General features: G+C 40.1%; 1 protein-coding gene across 1 annotated transcript in view; it reads left to right on the top strand.

Moving 5' to 3' along the window:
* The first annotated feature begins 6,694 nt into the window (after nt 1–6,694).
* LOC134494674 (uncharacterized) overlaps nt 6,695–18,669 on the top strand; it is a 35,966-nt gene continuing 23,991 nt past the window's right edge. Inside the window, exon 1 of the mRNA XM_063299921.1 lies at nt 6,695–9,019. Coding sequence (XP_063155991.1) covers nt 6,695–9,019 — 2,325 coding nt within the window. The remainder of the gene's footprint in view (nt 9,020–18,669) is intronic.

Here is an 18,669-nt window from a genome sequence, read left to right as displayed (position 1 = left end):
AAACCGATGGATCATTGAACAAATCGACCCAGAGTTCTCACTCGAGGCACAAATGACCAGGCTCAAATTATCCTACTTCGGATACATTATGCAAAGACCCAGCTCTCTGGAAAAGGTTCTAATGCTGGGAAAGGTGGAAGGAAAGAGAAGAAGAGGATGATCAGCAGCAATGTGGATGGACTCTAACTGAGTGGCGATGAGTGCACCATTGGGAGACTTGAAAGAACAGGTTAGGGATAGATCGTCAGGGAGAAAATCATCTATGGAAAATGATTTGATGACACATAATCAATCAATCAATCAATCAATCAATCAATCTAACTGATGTGAAAATAAATTCCAAATATTTAAGGACAGTTTTTTAATATGGCAGGCAGGGGAGGTGGCCCCAACTATTGTTACAAAATGAATTCCGTTTTGGCTGCAGCAGAACACTTCTCTGTTTGTGGACATTATTCCATGCCCAGTCATCCCAAAACATGAATTGCTGAGAAATGAAAAGATTTCATAGAAATCTTTCATATCCTGCAATTCATCTCCTTTCCCTTAAAGAATGCTACCATTTATTTTTATCCCGAACGATTGGCTTGATTTTTAAAAGAATAAAAAACCTGTATATGCAATACAAGCATCACCAGCAATTATCTTCCCTGCTTCTTTTCAAGAACAAGCTACCTTGAACACCAGTGTGGAAATTATTTTATCATTCACTCTGCACCATTTTTAAGAAAAAAAAAGCAGGCTATTGTAATTCTGATGAAACAGAATTGCTCTAGAACTGTTTCAGACACTGGTTTTGCTCCACCTCTGGAGACAAGTGCTGTTCTGAGGTATCTTTGCATCAGGTGTAGTTTGACTATTTGGGGTAAGCTAAATGTGACTGAGGTGAATTTAATTCCAAGGCTCATTTGGAAGTCTTCCTATGTTTATTCCGTAACTTTATTTTAGAGGAATATAGGGTATGGGCTACATTCCTTTGACAGGGGCATCTTGCAAATTATGATTACCTATTGGGAAAGATCTATTTAATTTTCCACATTTTCATGCTTATCATTGGACATTTATTTTAGCTTTGGTTCGTTAGAATTCAGCTCTTCTATGGGCTCAGCTGCAGGGTTAGTATTTGACCCCTCTGCAATGCTGGCAATTATAAGGATTCCTGTCTGTGTGGGAATCACACTGAGAGGCACTTTGGTGTACAGGAAGTCCTTGAGTTACGACCATTTGTTCAGCGACTGTTCAGCGCCCCTGTGGTCATGTGAACAAAATTCGAGCATTTGGCAACCAGCTCACACTTATGAGTGGTTGCAGTGTCCCGCAGTCACATGATCACCATTTGTGACCTTCTCTGCTGTCTTCCCACAAGCAAAGTCAATGGGGAAGCTGGCAGGGAAAGTCTCAAATCGCTTGGGTAAGTTTCCCCCATCCCTGGCCTTTCTTCACTCACATGCACCATGCCTTCCCCCCCACTTTTGCTTGCACGCACCCCACACCCTTTTACCCTGGCCTCCCTGCACTTGCATGCACGCACTCACCCTGCACCCTCTCTCCCCAGCCTCCCTGTGCTCGCATGCACCCTGGGCTTCCTTTCCCTGGGCTTCCTGAGCTCATGCCACACTGCAGCACTCCCCACCCCCAACTCATGCATGGCCTGTGTTGGCCTCTCAGGGCCTCCACCACCACTCTGCGGCATCCCCTCACTCTTTACCTGGGACTCCCTCTGCTTTCCACTTAACGACCCATGCGCCTGGGTTTATGACAACAATCAGGACTGCCTGGATTGCTGTTGCTAAGTGCTGTGGTCACGTGACATTGCGCTTTATGACTACATCACTTAGTGATGACATTTCCAGTCTTAATTGCTGTTGTAACTCGAGGACTAACTGTAGTGGTGGAGGTGCTGCCCTAGAAATCAGGAGGCTATGAGTTCTAGGCCTCCCTTCAGCATGAAAACCAGCTGGGTGACTTTGAGGCACTCACTCTTTCCCTCAGCCCAACCCACCTAACAGGGTTGTTGTTGTGGGGAAAATAGGAGGCAGGAGTATTAGGTAGGTTTGCCGCCTTCAGTTAACCAAATATGTATATGTTTTTTTAAAAGGCGGGATAAAAATGTAATAATAGCTGATCTTGATGTCATAAGATACATGTGGAAAATACTGGATCATAGATATTATTTTGACTCTTTTGCTCATGAAAATCTTACATCACAAAATAACCTCAGTTTAGACTGGATTCAACTGGCCTCCCATAGTATTATCACTTTGGATCAATCTAGTTCTGAGGAAACTGTTTTAAAACTTTAAAGAAACCCAAGTTTGATTTACCTCTGAATGCTTTTTAGCAGTTTATTCAACTCAGGCTCTTAAGCATTTGGCCTGTTGGGCCTGAAGTTCCCCCTTGGTTGGATATTTTGGAGGATTCAGCAATGTCCCATAAGCTAGCAATCTATTTTTGCAGGAAGGTGAAGTATGGTGTAACCTTAGAGAGAGAGGGTAAAATATAAATGCATTTATAACCACTGTCAAAAAGATCTGAAGCTGCTTCTTTATAATCTTTCCTTTCCTTTCCTTTCCTTTTGTACCTATTCACTATTCTTTATTATTTTTGTTTATTTTCTAATATTTGTATTGCTTTTATTGTGCTAAAAATTTCTTCAATAAAAATTATATTTAAAAAAAGGAAGCTGAAGGAAGTTGATAAAATTGACATTAGTTATTCATATGAATCCTAGAAAACAAATTTATATATTCTATTCTGGTAAATCAGCAAAGTGTTGCATTAAATAACATGAAAATAATTACCCCTGATCTTAACTTCATTTAAAGAAATTGTTAAGTGTTTACTGGCCATCTCAGAGAATGTTTAATAAGGGATAGTTGCAATCACTTTGCTTTTGGAGATGTAGTTCAGGAGTAGGAACTACCCGTAACTCATACGGGCTGGATCTTGCCTTATTATTACCAAAGTTTGGGCTGATAATAACAGGCAATTAATTTCTCCCCTCCATACTTTGATTGTGGTTGAGAGGTCTTATCTGGATTGTGTACTGTATAATTCATTTTTTAAAAAAATCTTTTTATTATTTTTTATTTTACTCCAACATTACAAGTTCAGTGTACTGCATAATTAAATGAGGCAGTTATTATTTGGCGTTGATTTTACAGTTAATAACAGAGGGGTAGAATGCATACTGGGAGAATAATTACCCTCTAGAAAATATCCGTTTAGGGTATACATGTGGGTGAGATAGTTAGGAGAGTTAGAATGAACAATGTCTGAGGAGTTCAGATATGGATATGTGTGTTCTCAATGCAAGTCTCATCACCTTGAGAAATCACATTCTAAAGCTATTCTGGAGTCAATAAAATTATTAAAAATAGTTCAGGGTATGAAAATGATATTAGTGCTCTGCAGTGCTTTGGATTTGATTTTAAAAAGGTGCTTCAGAGTGCATGAATATAGCACCTATCCTGACTCAGCTACGTCTTTTCTTGGGATTATACCCCCATGAACTCTTGACACTCCTGTCTGGAATCTAATCTAAGGCACTGCACAGCCCTAATATAAACGTCTATCACTTTAAAAAAAGGCAAATTAAAAATTAAATTTAAGCTTTGTTTGACTGGGAGCGCCCTGAGGCCAAGAGTAAGTTAATTGAGAGCTTAGTTTCCAGATTATTTAAACATAGAAACAACATCAGGCATTGATTAACCCAAAAAGAAAAAGAAAAGGAAGACCCAGTATAACATCTGGCAGAGGCACACCTTCAGACAACACAACCAAACTGAAAGATTCTACCACTTTCTGGCATGTTGTAAATGTCTGTTTTATAAACAGACACCTAGGCTAGACAGTATTATTGCTATTGATTTGGGAAGAACACTATCAGACAATCTTTGAAGGCAAGCCATTTCAGCTGTTAGCTCCAGATGCCAACAGAGGGTGTTTTTTTTACACTGGCTTTCTGTCATTCCCATTGAAATGGGACCTGAAGAATGGGAAGGTAATTAATGATAATTTGACTAAAATAGATGTGGCTGGTGGGCTAGATATTGGCAGCCTTTTTCATCCATGTGAACCAGACACAGATCCCAGAAGACTGGGAGCTTATTTTCATAATCCTAATCTACAAGAAAGGTGAGAAAATGGATTCTTTCCTGTTAATTATCACCCCATTATTTTGCTGAACACCTCTTAAAAATGGAGAAATCCATATCCATAATATGTAAAATATTAGGAATATATCAGGAAACATTCTCTTTGCAAATACTGAAATTATTATTTAATTTCTATCTTCTTTTTAGTTAGGGTTGAACCATTAGGCAGTATTAGGTAACTACTGCCAGTTTTTAAAAACATCAAACTCCTTGCCTGGTACATACACAGAGACAAATATGCATACAGACACACAAAGACTTTGTACAGTTTTGGGGGAGAGGTGTTAGCTCCCTTGTTAACTTGCTTTCTCAGTTTTTTAGCTCTCTCACTAAGTGATTACTGTAGTAGTAACTTCAGCTAGTTTGCAACATTTGTCCAAGAGAAAGGTTCTCATAAGTGGACCATCGTTATGTCTCCAAAGATTATGCACATGCTTCTAAACACAGGTGAACATGCATTTCACTTTTATGAGTTTTGAGCTTCTTTATCACTGCATAGAAAAATATATACAAACATAGAATTAGTAAAATCACTAAAATTAAGAGCTTTAATAGAAGTATTAATAGTAAGCAATCATCTCAGTATGGATACAAATATGATATGGAATTGGCAGCATACAAATTAATTAATTAATTGCTAGGGTTATACAGTGACAATGTAAATTGGGCTCCATTGCATGGCTATGTTAACACCATGGCTTTTAGATCGCTCGGCTGTATTTATATTTATATTTATTTTTAATTTTTGTTATTGTTTTTATTGTTTTATATCATGACTTTTTATTGTTGTTAGCTGCCCAGAGTCACTAGTTTGAGATGGGCGGCAATATAAATTGAATAAATAAATAAATAAAATTACAGTGCAAATACAATTTCCTGGATTCAAGCTTTGCTGAAGCCATGGGTTTGCTTTGGATAAGTTCTTAACAGGCAGGCCATGCTCAACACACATAAGAATATTTAGCCAAGAATGAACAAGTACTGATGTGGGCATGGGCATACTTATCACTGTCCAGTTCACAGCCATCTGCATAGTATTCCTCTTGGTTATTGAATATCCCACTCCCGAGTATCATTTCATACTTTTTGTTTCACTGGCTTTCAGGATCATCTCACTTGTTCTCCACTCAACTGTCCTGCCTCTCCTTGAAGAAAATATTAAAACAGGTGAACACCCCTAAGTAGGTCAATTTCTGGCATCACAATTTAGTGAAATGCAAAATGCATCAATTTCTATCATTAACTCCCCCAATTCAGGAAAAAAAGGACAAATGTTTGCTGACATCACCAAGTATGTACACCATATCATAGGGCATCTCCCTTACAGCCCTCAGAAGCAAGTATGGATTTGAAATTTTAAACTGCATTAGACCAAACATCAATTAAAAAACAAACATCCTGATTTGCCATATAAAAATGTGAGATAGACTGCCAGAAATATATTCGTACTATTGAAAGAAATTGTATGGAGGAATAAGAGATATAAATATAATAAGCAAATGAAGAAGACAGAGTCCTCAAAGATATAATTAATCTATTATTATTATTATTATTATTATTATTCAAATTTATCACCGCCCATCTCCCAAAAGGCACTCTGGGCGGTTTACAATAAAACATAAATAAAAATATAAAACTGTAAAACACTATAATACACAATAAAATAAATATAATAAAAACCTTGATGGCTGTAAGTTCTTTATGATTTGCAAGCAGAGCAGGGTCCTTCTAAGAAACTAACCATCCCCAGGAATGGCTACTCTCTCTCCCGCCCCAGGCATAACCAGGGCATGAGTGACCGTTTGAAGGGACTTTCGCTCCAGGAAGGGGCATAACTGGCGCACAACATGAAGTTGCACAAAGGCCCTCCTAGCCACAGCTGCCACCTGCTCTTTGAGCAGGAGCCATGAGTCCAGGAGGACCCACAAGTTACGCACTGGGTCTGTCTGGGGCAGTGCAACCCCATCCAGAACTAAAGATGCCAATTTCCCAGAAATCGAGGAGCCATTAATCCACAGCCACTCCATCTTCCCCGGGTTAAGCCGCAACCTGTTGTCCCCCATCCAGGCCCCCACAGCCCCCAGGCACTCAGAAAGGGTGGCCACAGTGTATCACATAACCAGTATACTCCTCTATTATTATTGAAATGCTTAATGGAAAGAGATTTCCTTTGAATAAGCACAAAAATGTTATCATATTTTGTATCACTTACCAATCATAATAATCAACATGTGGAATTATATGTGGTGAACCTATTAGATACATTGCTCAACTAAAATGTTATGATTTTCCATTGACATTGAATCTTAAAACCTTACACTCATCTAGTCGCATGATGTCGCTCTCGGCTTAGATATCTTGCTAAGGCGAACAAAAAGCTCTTCCTCTGCTTTGTCAACAGAGATCATTTAGTTTCTGTAACTGGGTGCGTACAAAGGGATATAACAAGGCCGAATTAATTATTTTTAGGTCACAAAGCAAGCCCACAAAATATTTTTGAGATGGCTATTTCATGGAGAGGCACCTCCATGAGGACTATGCTGCACCTCTTTCTGGTCTGCACCACCTGGAAAATGGGGATCAGCCAGCTCCATTATTCTGTAGCTGAAGAATCCCAGCATGGCACCTTTGTGGGCCACATTGCCAAGGATCTAGGGCTGGAGACGGATCAGCTGATTCATCGGATGTTCCAGATGGAATCCAAAGATTCTGGGGACTATTTTGAGGTAAATTTCCACAATGGGATTTTGTTTGTTAATTCCCGAATAGACAGGGAGGTGCTATGTGCTAGGAACCCTTTCTGCATCATTCATTTGGAGGTAATTGTGGATAAACCTTTGAAAATCTTCCACATAGAGGTGGAAATCAAGGACATAAATGACAATGCTCCACTTTTCTCAACTAATGAACAATCCCTTAATATTGCAGAATTAATGTTGCCAGGTACACGTTTCCCTCTGAAGGGAGCTTCTGATGCAGACATTGGTTCTAATGCTCATCTTAAGTACAAGCTTAGTTCCACAGAATATTTTACTATTGAACAAAAAATAACTGATCAATACAGTGTATCATTGGTGCTTGTTTTAAATAAACCTCTGGACAGAGAGAAAACATCTGTGCACCATTTATTGCTTACAGCTACTGATGAGGGCCAACCAGAACTCACAGGCACACTTCAACTTGAGATAATTGTGATGGATACAAATGACAATGCCCCTTTCTTTAATCAATCTGTTTATAAGGTGAAAATATTAGAAAATGTGCCCAATGGGACACTGGTTATCATTCTCAAAGCAACAGACTTAGATGAGGGAATGAATAAAGAAATTTCTTATTCCTTCAGTAATAATGTTCCTTCTGATATGTTTAGCATTCATTCCGATACAGGTGAGATCAAAGTGAGAGGGGAAGTGGATTTTGAAGAAACTAGTACATATAATATTGAAATTGAGGCAAAAGATAAAGGTTACCCCCCTTTATTTGGACACTGCATTGTCCTTATTGAAATTTTAGATATAAATGATAATGCCCCTGAGATGACATTGAAATACGTGTTGGTGCCAGTGCCTGAGGATTCCTCACCAGGAGCAGTGATAGTTCTAATCAGCTTTACAGACAGGGACTCTGGATCCAATGGGCAAGTGAGTTGCTCCCTATGGCCCATTGGACTTCCGTTCAAGCTGTTGACAACCTTCAAGAATTATTACTCCCTGGTATTAACTGAGCCTGTGGATAGAGAGCATGTGGCAGAGTTCGAATTGTTGATTGTGGCCCAGGACCAAGGGTCTCCCTCACTATCAGTAAGCAGCAGCCTAGTGGTGCCCATCAGTGATGTGAATGATAATGCACCTGCTTTTGATCAGTCTGCCTACACAATCTTTGTAAAGGAGAATAATCTACCTGGTGCTCATATATTCACAGTGTCTGCTGCTGACCCAGACATGGCTGAGAATGGCCTGGTCAGCTATTGGCTGGATGAGAAACCAGAGCCACTCTCAAAGTACATTTCAGTACACTCAGAAAGTGGGAAGATGTATGTGTTGCAGCCCTTGGACTATGAGGAGCTTAAGCTGTTGGAGTTCTATGTGAATGCTAAAGATGCAGGACGACCTTCCTTAAGCAGCAATATCACAGTACAGATATTTGTGGTGGATGAGAATGACAATGCCCCAGTAGTTTCTGGATTAGAGAAAATCCCTGTCTTACTCAAGGTCCCTGTCATGGCTGGACATTTAGTGGGCAAGATCTGTGCCCTGGATGCAGATGCAGGCTACAATGCCTGGCTGCGCTATGAACTGCATGAGCTAACTGGTGGGCCCTGGCAAGTGGGGCTTTACAGTGGTGAGATCAGTATCAAACATTCCCTGGACGAGACAGAGAACAGCAACAGTCAGACCCTGCTGGTGCTGATAAAGGATCATGGAGAGCCACCACAGTCAGTTACAACAACGGTGAGCGTATCACTGGTGAAAAATACTCAGAAGATTCAGGATGATGCCCTTCTTTCCAGGAGGAGAGGTGATATGGAACCCCTAATGGTCAATGTTAATACCTACTTAATCATTGCCATTTGCTCAGTGTCAAGCTTGTTCCTGCTTGTAATCATCTTGTATGTGATTCAGCAATGCCACAGCCAGGTAAAAGAGACAGCAGTGTATGGTCCTGGCACAGCCACCCTGGTGTGCACCAGTGAAGTGGGCAGCTGGTCTTACTCAAATCGCCATAGCCATATTTTGGGAGGAATCAGTGGTGAGACTGGTGCCAAAACTGACCTCATGGTTTTCAGTCCCAACCTACCTGTATTCGCAGAGAATGAGGAAATGGGCAGTATGAAAGATCTGGTCCTGGTTTCTTCTGGACAGGTGAGTCAGTAACACTGTACATTATAGAAATGAGAAAACTGTACATATTTGGAATATTTACAGGGAGATAAAAACGCCAATAATTAACATTATTTTAATTTGATATTTGCTTTGATTAGGCAAATAAGTTAGAGAGTTTCAGCAGAAAACAGAACTCAGTAAAAACCTTAGCTGTGTAAATACAGTGGTTTTTCTAGGAAACAGCTTTAATTAAAGAGATTCATAGATATTGGACATGTTGGCTCAGGTAACCTGAAATAATTATATTAATTATTTATCAACATGATACAAATTTATTTATTAAAATTAGTGTATGCTGCTAATGTGGTATGATGTTTAAGATTTTTAATTTAAAAAGTCTCAAGTAATACATTGAACTTTTCAGAAAATCAGATAGACAGAAAATACTTAGCATTTCTCTTTCCCCCATTTTTTTCCCTTTCGACTATAATTCTTCATCTCTTTGTAAAAGGGATAGGGACGCGGTGGTGCTGCGGGTTAAACCGTTGAGCTGCTGAGCTTGCTGATCGGAAGGTCGACGGTTCAAATCCGCGTGACGGGGTGAGCTCCCATTGCTAGTCCCAGCTCCTGCCAACCTAGCAGTTCGAAAACATGCAAATGTCAGTAGATTAATAGGTACTGCTTCGGCAGGCAGGTAACGGCGTTCCGTGTAGTCATGCCGGCCACATGACCATGGAAGTGTCTACAGACAAACGCTGGCTCTTCGGCTTTGAAACAGAGATGAGCACCGCCCCCTAGAGTCGGACACGACTGGACTTAATGTCAAGGGAAAACTTTACCTTTACCTTGTAAAAGGGAGCTTCTTTAACAAAAAAAATAATTCTAATATTTAAAGCTGGATACAAATGGCCTTTCCAAATTGTCTTCCAAATTTGTTGGCAGAGAAATTATGTGAACAATTTCCTGAAATTAAGATAACCTACTGTATATGATTATGCCTTAGAACAGGTGGTTTTGGAAGTGTGTGTGTGCGCCTTTGAGTCAGTGTTGACCCCTGGCAACTGTCTGAGTAGGTCCCTGCAGTTTTCTTGGCAAGATTTCAGAAGTAGCTTGCCATTGTCTTCTTCCTAGGGCTGAGAGAAAGTGATTGGCCCAAGGTCACCCAGGTGGCTTTGTGCCTAAGGCGGGGCTAGAACTCACAGTCTCCCAGTTGGCCAGTGGAAAATAGTTAGCAGGGTCCACTTTAGTCACCTTTGAGTACCAACTCAAAGCGAAACTTCCCTCAGTGAGGGGATTGATAAAAAATTGATTATCAAAGAAAATCTCTTCACTGTGCATTGATGTTACTAAAACCCCAAATAACTGAAACTTGGCTAGAATGTACCCACATTATAAGAAACAGTCAGCTGGATCCAGAAAGAGGACAGCATAAATAGTGTCCAGGAAGCTATAAAAGTGAAGAAGCTTTCCTTCAACAAATAGAAGGCCTCTCCTAAGAAGGAGGACAAACAGGAGTACAAATATTTGGCAAGAAAAATAAAAATAAATGTTTGAGTAGCATATGCCAAAAAACCCAGTAAGGGTACCAATAAGAACTTTAAGTATATTTGAAGTAGAAAATCGGTTGGGGAAATGGTCCTAGTGTTATATGGCAAAGAATGGTCTAAGAGGATATGGAGATTGCAGAGAAACTAAAACAGCACCTATTGCAATTATCAAGATAATAAAATATTGTCTGATGTAAGTAACTGGGAATATAATATATATGCCAAAAATAATATATAAGGAAAATAAATTAGGCCTTTGATTAGCTGGATTAAACTGACTAAACTGAATTGTTTGCTCATACAAACCCCAAAGCTTATGAAGTGTGTTGTCTCATCAAAACATAGATTAGAGATGGGTCAAAACAACTTCCAAGACTTATTTATTGCTAGCACTTCTGTGCTGTCTGTTCCAACTGACTCTTGTAACTCTACTGATAAATTGTCCCTTCTGTCTTGTTCCAACAAAGGGGTTCCTATGATTAGTAAATTAGGAATTTGCTTCTAGCCAGACAACAACTAGCCAGGGAATGAAGCCAGGGTTTACCAACAGTTGAAGAAACAGCAATGGTAGCAAAAGAATTCCACACACTAGCTTGTTCAACAGAAGAATAGGATTACGGTACAAATTAACTCTGGGTCCAGGTAACTACAAGTCCTTTGAAAAAAGACAAGGGTTCTGACAGTTGGTCACAGGTTAAATGCATGATTTCCAGTCCCACCCAAGTAGTTTTACATCCCAGGTTTCAAGTCTGTGCAGTCCATAAATTAGATGGACTGCATTAGCAACAGTGATTTCTTTCTTTTTTTAAAAAAGAGTTTTATTTGTTTCAAACTTAATATCTTTGTTTCAAAGATAAAAACTACAAAAAATAAAAAACTGCAAAAAATAAAAACTAAAAAAGTGTGAAACACAAGAAAAAAGCATTTTGAAGATTATGTAAAGAAGTGACTTCTGACTTTCAACAGCAAGAATATACAGCAATTTCCATAATCAATCCCTTACTCTATATCAAACCAAGATCACATTATTTCTATAAATCCTTCCATTAGCACAAATACAAATCACTAATGCAATTGCTCCTTCCCCTTATATATAAAAAGGAAATATATATATATATATATATATATATGAAATATATGAAATATATATATATATATATATTTCTAAATCAACTTCCCTCCCCCATAAAACAACATTTATTTAATTATTTCCGTCCTACCACTATTCTATATATTTCTGTCCACTATAATAAAAATCAAATTATAAAAACATATAAATTGTCTACTTTTATAATTAATAATACTACAACAATCTTAATCCTATTAAACCTAAAAACCAAGCAATTATTATTAAACTTTATAGATAACTTATAAATCTTACAAATCAAACAAACCTTTAAAAAGTCCAATAGTTCTTAATCCAAATCACTAAAGAGAAATGAAATCATAATAGCCTCATTGTCACTCCAATTACACATTCTTAAATTTTTACCCCACTTCAAAATATACTAAGACATTTACATGTCTCCCTATCACACCCAAGGCATTTTTTCTACCAAATCAAACAGCCCAACTGCCGCCCTTAAAAACTCAAACTTCTCAGCAAAAAAACTCCCACAAAGCAGATTCTCTTCTCTCCCATAACATTCCCTCAGAAAAACAACTCTTCTTGTAATCTGAAGCTCAGACTGTCGCTTTAACCCCTTCAGCACCAAAATGTAGTCTTTGTTTGGAATTACTTCAGTCTCGCTGTCAGTGGAAAGATCTCCATCCTTGTCGAAATCTTCATCTTCTTCCATAACATCTTCAGCCAGATGACACACTTCAGAAATAATATCTTCCCCAATGTCCCGAATATTCTGCAGAATAGCCTGACAGCAATCTGAAAGGATCTCTTTGCAGGTCTGCTTAAGCTCAAAACAGAGCTCTGAAAGAGCCTCCTTGATATCATCCATGTTTCAAGCAGTAGATATGGTGCCCCCTAGATACTTGACTCAGGGAGATAGGAGTTAATGAGTTAATGAAAAACTTCCAAGTGAAATTGAAGCATGAGAAAGTATCCTAGCAAGCAGCTTAGAGAAAGTGAACAAAAGGCTGGAGATTCAAAACAGCAAATTCAGTGTGTAGGAAAATATTAAATCCTTCAAATTCAGTACAAAAATAATAACAGGGAGGCAATTATTTATTCTCAGTTGTCCTTAGTCTTTGAATGGGAAAACAAGCCAAAACTTTAAACGATTTTAAAATTTAATCCAGAAATAATGATAAGCACTAAGAGAGTCTGCTTGTTCTTACTATAGAAAGCCTCTCTTAGGGCACAAAAACTTAAAAAAAAAAGTAAATTGGGTGCTTTAGAAATGGGGTGGCTGGACTTAATGTCCCTTTAAGGGCTGCAGTGTGGCTCAGAAATGGTGAAATCCCAGCCTCGCAGCGAAGTCTTACCCGTTGATCGAGCAAGCTGTCCACGATTTCCTAGCTGCAACTCACTGTCCAGAGGACGAATGGGTCGATTCCAAGTGTTTTCCTTAGTCTGGAAAAACACTCTGGGCTACAGGAGAAACTACCTGCACCCAAAAAAACTGCCATGATGCCAGTTCTGCCCGCAGAGCTCACGGGCACAGCTGCTCATATCTGCCATATGCCCACCGGAAGTCTGGGAGCAGCAGTGATTTCTGAATAAACCATTGTTTCCAATTAACCTTTTCCTGTAGTCTCATACTGTTTTACTTTTAGGATACTATAGTTGTCATTGACTCAGGATGCTTAGGGGAGTCCCAAATGTGATTTGAAATGTGATTTGGGAATATAAAACCTCTGATACCAGGGCCTACCTCTTGCCCACTTATCATGTTGAGCTTAGATTCTGACTTCCATCAGTCTCCAAGGCTTTCCCAGCTCCTTTTCATCCTCTGAGGATAAGTCTTCCATGCAGTCTTTCCTTCTAAACCATGTATGGACATACGATATAGCCAAGAGCAGGAACTCATGTATCAGATGGAGTTGAAAATCAAGAAAGAAGCTCAAGAATCTTGGCGGGCTTAGATAGTATTCCTATCCATCCTTCCAATAAGAGAAGGGGACCAAAAGTGAGAAAATACTGCATGTGAACAGATTGGTTGATTGGAGAAATTTGGTTTTTTAGTCCATGGTCTGAGTTATCTGGATGTTGACTGGCACAAGATGGGTTACATCTCACAAAAGCTGGTAAAAACCTGTGGCTGAAATATAACAAACTTCATCAGAATGGCTTTAACTATCTCCTGTGGGAGATGGAGGTGAGTATCCTAAAGCTGGAACTCTCAGATAGAGTTCTTCAATGTAAAAATTGGGAATATTGTTAAAATTGGGTCTTTTAAATCAGTGAATGATAAATCAGAAGGAAGTTTGTGGTCTTTATTCTTTAGATGCTAATGCTCAGAGTTTGGGGAATCTATACAATGAGATAGAACTCTTAGAATAGCAAGGCAAATACTGTATGATGTAAGAAGCATAATGGATACCTGGTGAGATGATTCTGTAGAGTAATGGGCTGACAGATTTCCATGATTAGAAATTATATTCCAATTGAATATAATTTATCAGAAGAAACAGAAGGAATAGTTGCTCTGTATAACAGAAGTATTCACACTTGTGTAGAAGTTTAAGTGAATTAGCTCTGTGACAAGGTAGTGTGTATTCTGGCTAATATAAGTGGAGGAACAAGAAAAAGCAATGCTGTTGTTGGTATGAGAAGAGATACCATTCCTGTCTTAACATTAGAGGGGACAATTTCCTCAAGAGCAGGCAGTGTTGGGTTATTGCTGCTCTGTGCCATGCCTGCTGGCTTGTAAGGTGTTGCAAAATACTCCATTTTGTTCAGCTAGAAATATTACCCAGGGATGGGATTAAGCATTTTGTGAATGATATCAACTGTTCTCTTTCTTTTCTCTCTCTTCTATCTGATTCTAATCTAGATTGTGGTGAAGGAGTATTGTTGGGAAATATTTTTAATTCTGAGCTAGTTGCATTTTGAACTGGTTTTTAGTCCCTCTGAAGTTCAAGTTAGCAGTTACAGTTTTGTCTATTATTCACATAAGAAATATCAGCAAGAACAATATTTTCCAACTGCTACACAGTTATTCCACAACCTTACATGTACCTCTTGGGAGTTTACTAGCTGTCTCCATGTTTGTTGTTTATTCGTTTAGTCGCTTCTGACTCTTCGTGACTTCATGGACCAGCCCACGCCAGAGCTTCCTGTCGGTCAGCAACACCCCCAGCTCCCCCAGGGATGAGTCCGTCACCTCTAGAATATCATCCATCCACCTTGCCCTTGGTCGGCCCCTCTTCCTTTTGCCCTCCACTCTCCCTAGCATCAGCAACTTCTCCAGGGTGTCCTGTCTTCTCATTATGTGGCCAAAGTATTTCAGTATTGCCTTTAATATCATTCCCTCAAGTGAGCAGTCTGGCTTTATTTCCTGGAAGATGGACTGGTTTGATCTTCTTGCAGTCCAAGGCACTCTCAGAATTTTCCTCCAACACCACAGTTCAAAAGCATCTATCTTCCTTCGCTCAGCCTTCCTTATGGTCCAGCTCTCGCAGCCATATGTTACTACAGGGAACACCATTGCTTTAACTATGCGGGCCTTTGTTGTCAGTGTGATGTCTCTGCTCTTAACTATTTTATCGAGATTTGTCATTGCTCTTCTCCCAAGGATTAAGCGTCTTCTGATTTCCTGACTGCAGTCAGCATCTGCAGTAATCTTTGCACCTAGAAATACAAAGTCTTTCACTGCTTCTACATTTTCTCCCTCTATTTGCCAGTTATCAATCAAGCTGGTTGCCATAATCTTGGTTTTCTTGAGGTTTAGCTGCAAGCCAGCTTTTGCACTTTCTTCTTTCACCTTCATCATAAGGCTCCTCAGTTCCTCTTCGCTTTCAGCCATCAAAGTGGTATCATCTGCATATCTGAGATTGTTAATGTTTCTTCCAGCGATTTTAACTCCAGCCTTGGATTCCTCAAGCCCAGCATGTCGCATGATGTGTTCTGCATACAAGTTGAATAGGTAGGGTGAGAGTATACAGCCCTGCCGTATTCCTTTCCCAATCTTAAACCAGTCCATTGTTCCGTGGTCTGTTCTTACTGTTGCTACTTGGTCGTTATACAGATTCTTCAGGAGGCAGACAAGATGACTTGGTGTCCCCATACCACTAAGAACTTGCCACAATTTGTTATGGTCCACACAGTCAAAGGCTTTAAAGGTAAAGGTAAAGGTTTCCCTTGACGTAAAGTCCAGTCGTGTCCGACTCTAGGGGGCGGTGCTCATCTCCGTTTCAAAGCCTTGGAGCCGGCGTTGTCCATAGGACACTTCCGGGTCATGTGGCCAGTATGACTCACGGAACGCCGTTACCTTCCCGCCGAAGCGGTACCAATTAATCTACTCACATTTGCATGTTTTCGAACTGCTTGGTGTGCAGAAGCTGGGACGAGCAACGGGAGCTCACCCCGCCGACCTTCCGATCGACAGCTCAGCGGTTTAACCCGCAGCGCCACCGCGTCCCAGCGTCCCGCGTCCCACCACTTTAGAATAGTCAATAAAACAGAAATAGATGTTTTTCTGAAACTCCCTGGCTTTTTCCATTATCCAGCGGATATTGGCAATTTGGTCCCTAGTTCCTCTGCCTTTTCTAAACCCAGCTGGCAATTCTCGCTCCATGAATTGCTGAAGTCTACCTTGCAGGATCTTGAACATTACCTTACTGGCATGTGAAATGAGTGCCACTGTTCGATAGTTTGAACATTCTTTAGTGTTTCCCTTTTTTGGTATGGGGATATAAGTTGATTTTTTCCAATCTGATGGCCATTCTTGTGTTTTCCAAATTTGCTGGCATATAGCATGCATTACCTTGACAGCATCATCTTGCAAGATTTTGAACAGTTCAGCTGGGATGCTGTCATCTCCTGCTGCCTTGTTATTAGCAATGCTTCTTAAGGCCCACTCAACCTCACTCTTCAGGATGTCTGGCTCTAGCTCACTGACCACACCGTCAAAGCTATCCCCGATATTGTTATCCTTCCTATACAGGTCTTCTGTATATTCTTGCCACCTTTTCTTGATCTCTTCTTCTTCTGTTAGGTCCTTGCCATCTTTGTTTTTGATCATACCCATTTTGGCCTGGAATTTACCTCCAATGTTTCTAATTTTCTGGAAGAGGTCTCTTGTCCTTCCTATTCTATTGTCTTCTTCCACTTCTGTGCATTGCTTGTTTAAAAATAATTCCTTATCTCTTCTGGCTAACCTCTGGAATTTTGCATTTAATTGGGCATATCTCCCCCTATCACTGTTGCCTTTTGCTTTCCTTCTTTCTTGGGCTACTTCTAGTGTCTCAGCAGACAGCCATTTTGCCTTCTTGGTTTTCTCTTTCTTTGGGATGTATTTTGTTGCCGCCTCCTGAACAATGTTGCGAACTTCTGTCCAGAGTTCTTCCGGGACCCTATCTACTAAGTCCAGTCCCATAAATCTATTCTTCACCTCCACTGCATATTCCTTAGGAATATTAGTGAGCTCATATCTAGCTGATCTGTGGGTTTTCCCTAATCTCTTTAGTCTGATCCTAAATTGTGCAAGAAGAAGTTCGTGATCTGAACTACAGTCAGCTCCAGGTCTTGTTTTTACTGACTGTATAGATGTCCACCACCTTTGGCTGCAAAGGATGTAGTCAATCTGATTTTGGTGTTGTCCATCTGGGGAAGTCCATGTATAAAGCCGTCTCTTAGGTTGTTGGAAGAGAGTGTTTGTGATGCAGAGTGAGTTGTCTTGGCAAAATTCTACCAGCCTATGTCCTGCTTTGTTTTGTTCTCCCAGGCCATGCTTACCTGTAATTCCAGGTGTCATTTGACTGCCCACCTTAGCATTCCAGTCTCCTGTGATGAAAATAACGTCTCTTTTAGGCGTATTGTCCAGTAGGTGCTGCAGATCCTCATAGAACTGCTCTACTTCAGCTTCTTCAGCATCTGTGGTTGGGGCATATATTTGGATCACTGTGATGTTAGATGGTTTGCCCTGAATTCGAATTGAGATCATTCTGTCATTTTTTGGATTGTATCCAAGCACTGCTTTAGCCACTTTACTATTAATTATGAAGGCTACTCCATTTCTTCTGTGGTCCTCTTGTCCACAGTAGTAGATCTGGTGGTCATTTGATGTGAAGTGGCCCATTCTAGTCCATTTCAGTTCACTGACGCCCAAAATGTCTATCTTTAATCTTGACATCTCACCAATAACCACATCCAATTTGCCCTGGCTCATAGATCTTACATTCCAGGTTCCAATGGTGTGTTGATCCTTAGAACATCGGATTCGCCGTTCACCACCAGCACCGTCGGCCGCTAGCCGTCCTTTTGGCTTTGAGCTAGCTGCGTCATCACGTCTGGGGCTAGTTGAGCTCATCCTCTGTTCCTCCCCAGTAGCATTTTGACCATCTTCCGACCTGGGGGTCTCATCTTCCGATGGTATACCGACATATCTCTGGTTGTACTGATCCATTGAGTTTTCACGGCAAGAATACTGGGGTGGGTTGCCATTACCTTCCCCAGGGATCGCATTTAGTCTGACCTCTCTGTCATGACCTTCCCGTCTTGGGTGGCCCTTCACGGTTTAGCTCATGGCATCACTGAGGTGCTCAAGCTCCAGCACCACAACAAGGTAACGATCCTTTGCTGAAGAGCTGTCTCCATACTTTTGAGAATTTCTCATTGTAAGATTTGGCTCCCAAATTAGCATATCCCCTCCTGAAACAACTCAGCATGGTATATGTAGGAAATCTAGTGTTCTGTTCTAGAATGAAGCACTGTAGGATCCTTTATCTTTTCAAAGCAAGTTACCACTTTGTAGTTAAGAATGAGGGATGAGTAGAGTCATGAGCAAGATAACAGACATTCCCATTTCACTGCACATATGAATATCATTCATGGTCAAGAAGAAGATGCAAATCACTTTGTAGGATGAGTTTTACTGAACAAGATCAATGATATGCATGTATATATCAATGTATATGATACTTTGCAAAAGGTAGACTAGGATCTTATCTTAAAAGATGAAAAATGTGCATCATCTTTTCCATGCTTAAAATGGTGTCGCTGTTTAATAAAAGATGGTATTA

The sequence above is a fragment of the Candoia aspera genome, chromosome 3, assembly GCF_035149785.1.
Source record: "Candoia aspera isolate rCanAsp1 chromosome 3, rCanAsp1.hap2, whole genome shotgun sequence".
Taxonomy (NCBI): Eukaryota; Metazoa; Chordata; class Lepidosauria; order Squamata; family Boidae; genus Candoia; species Candoia aspera.
This window is presented reverse-complemented; position numbering and strand designations above follow the sequence as displayed.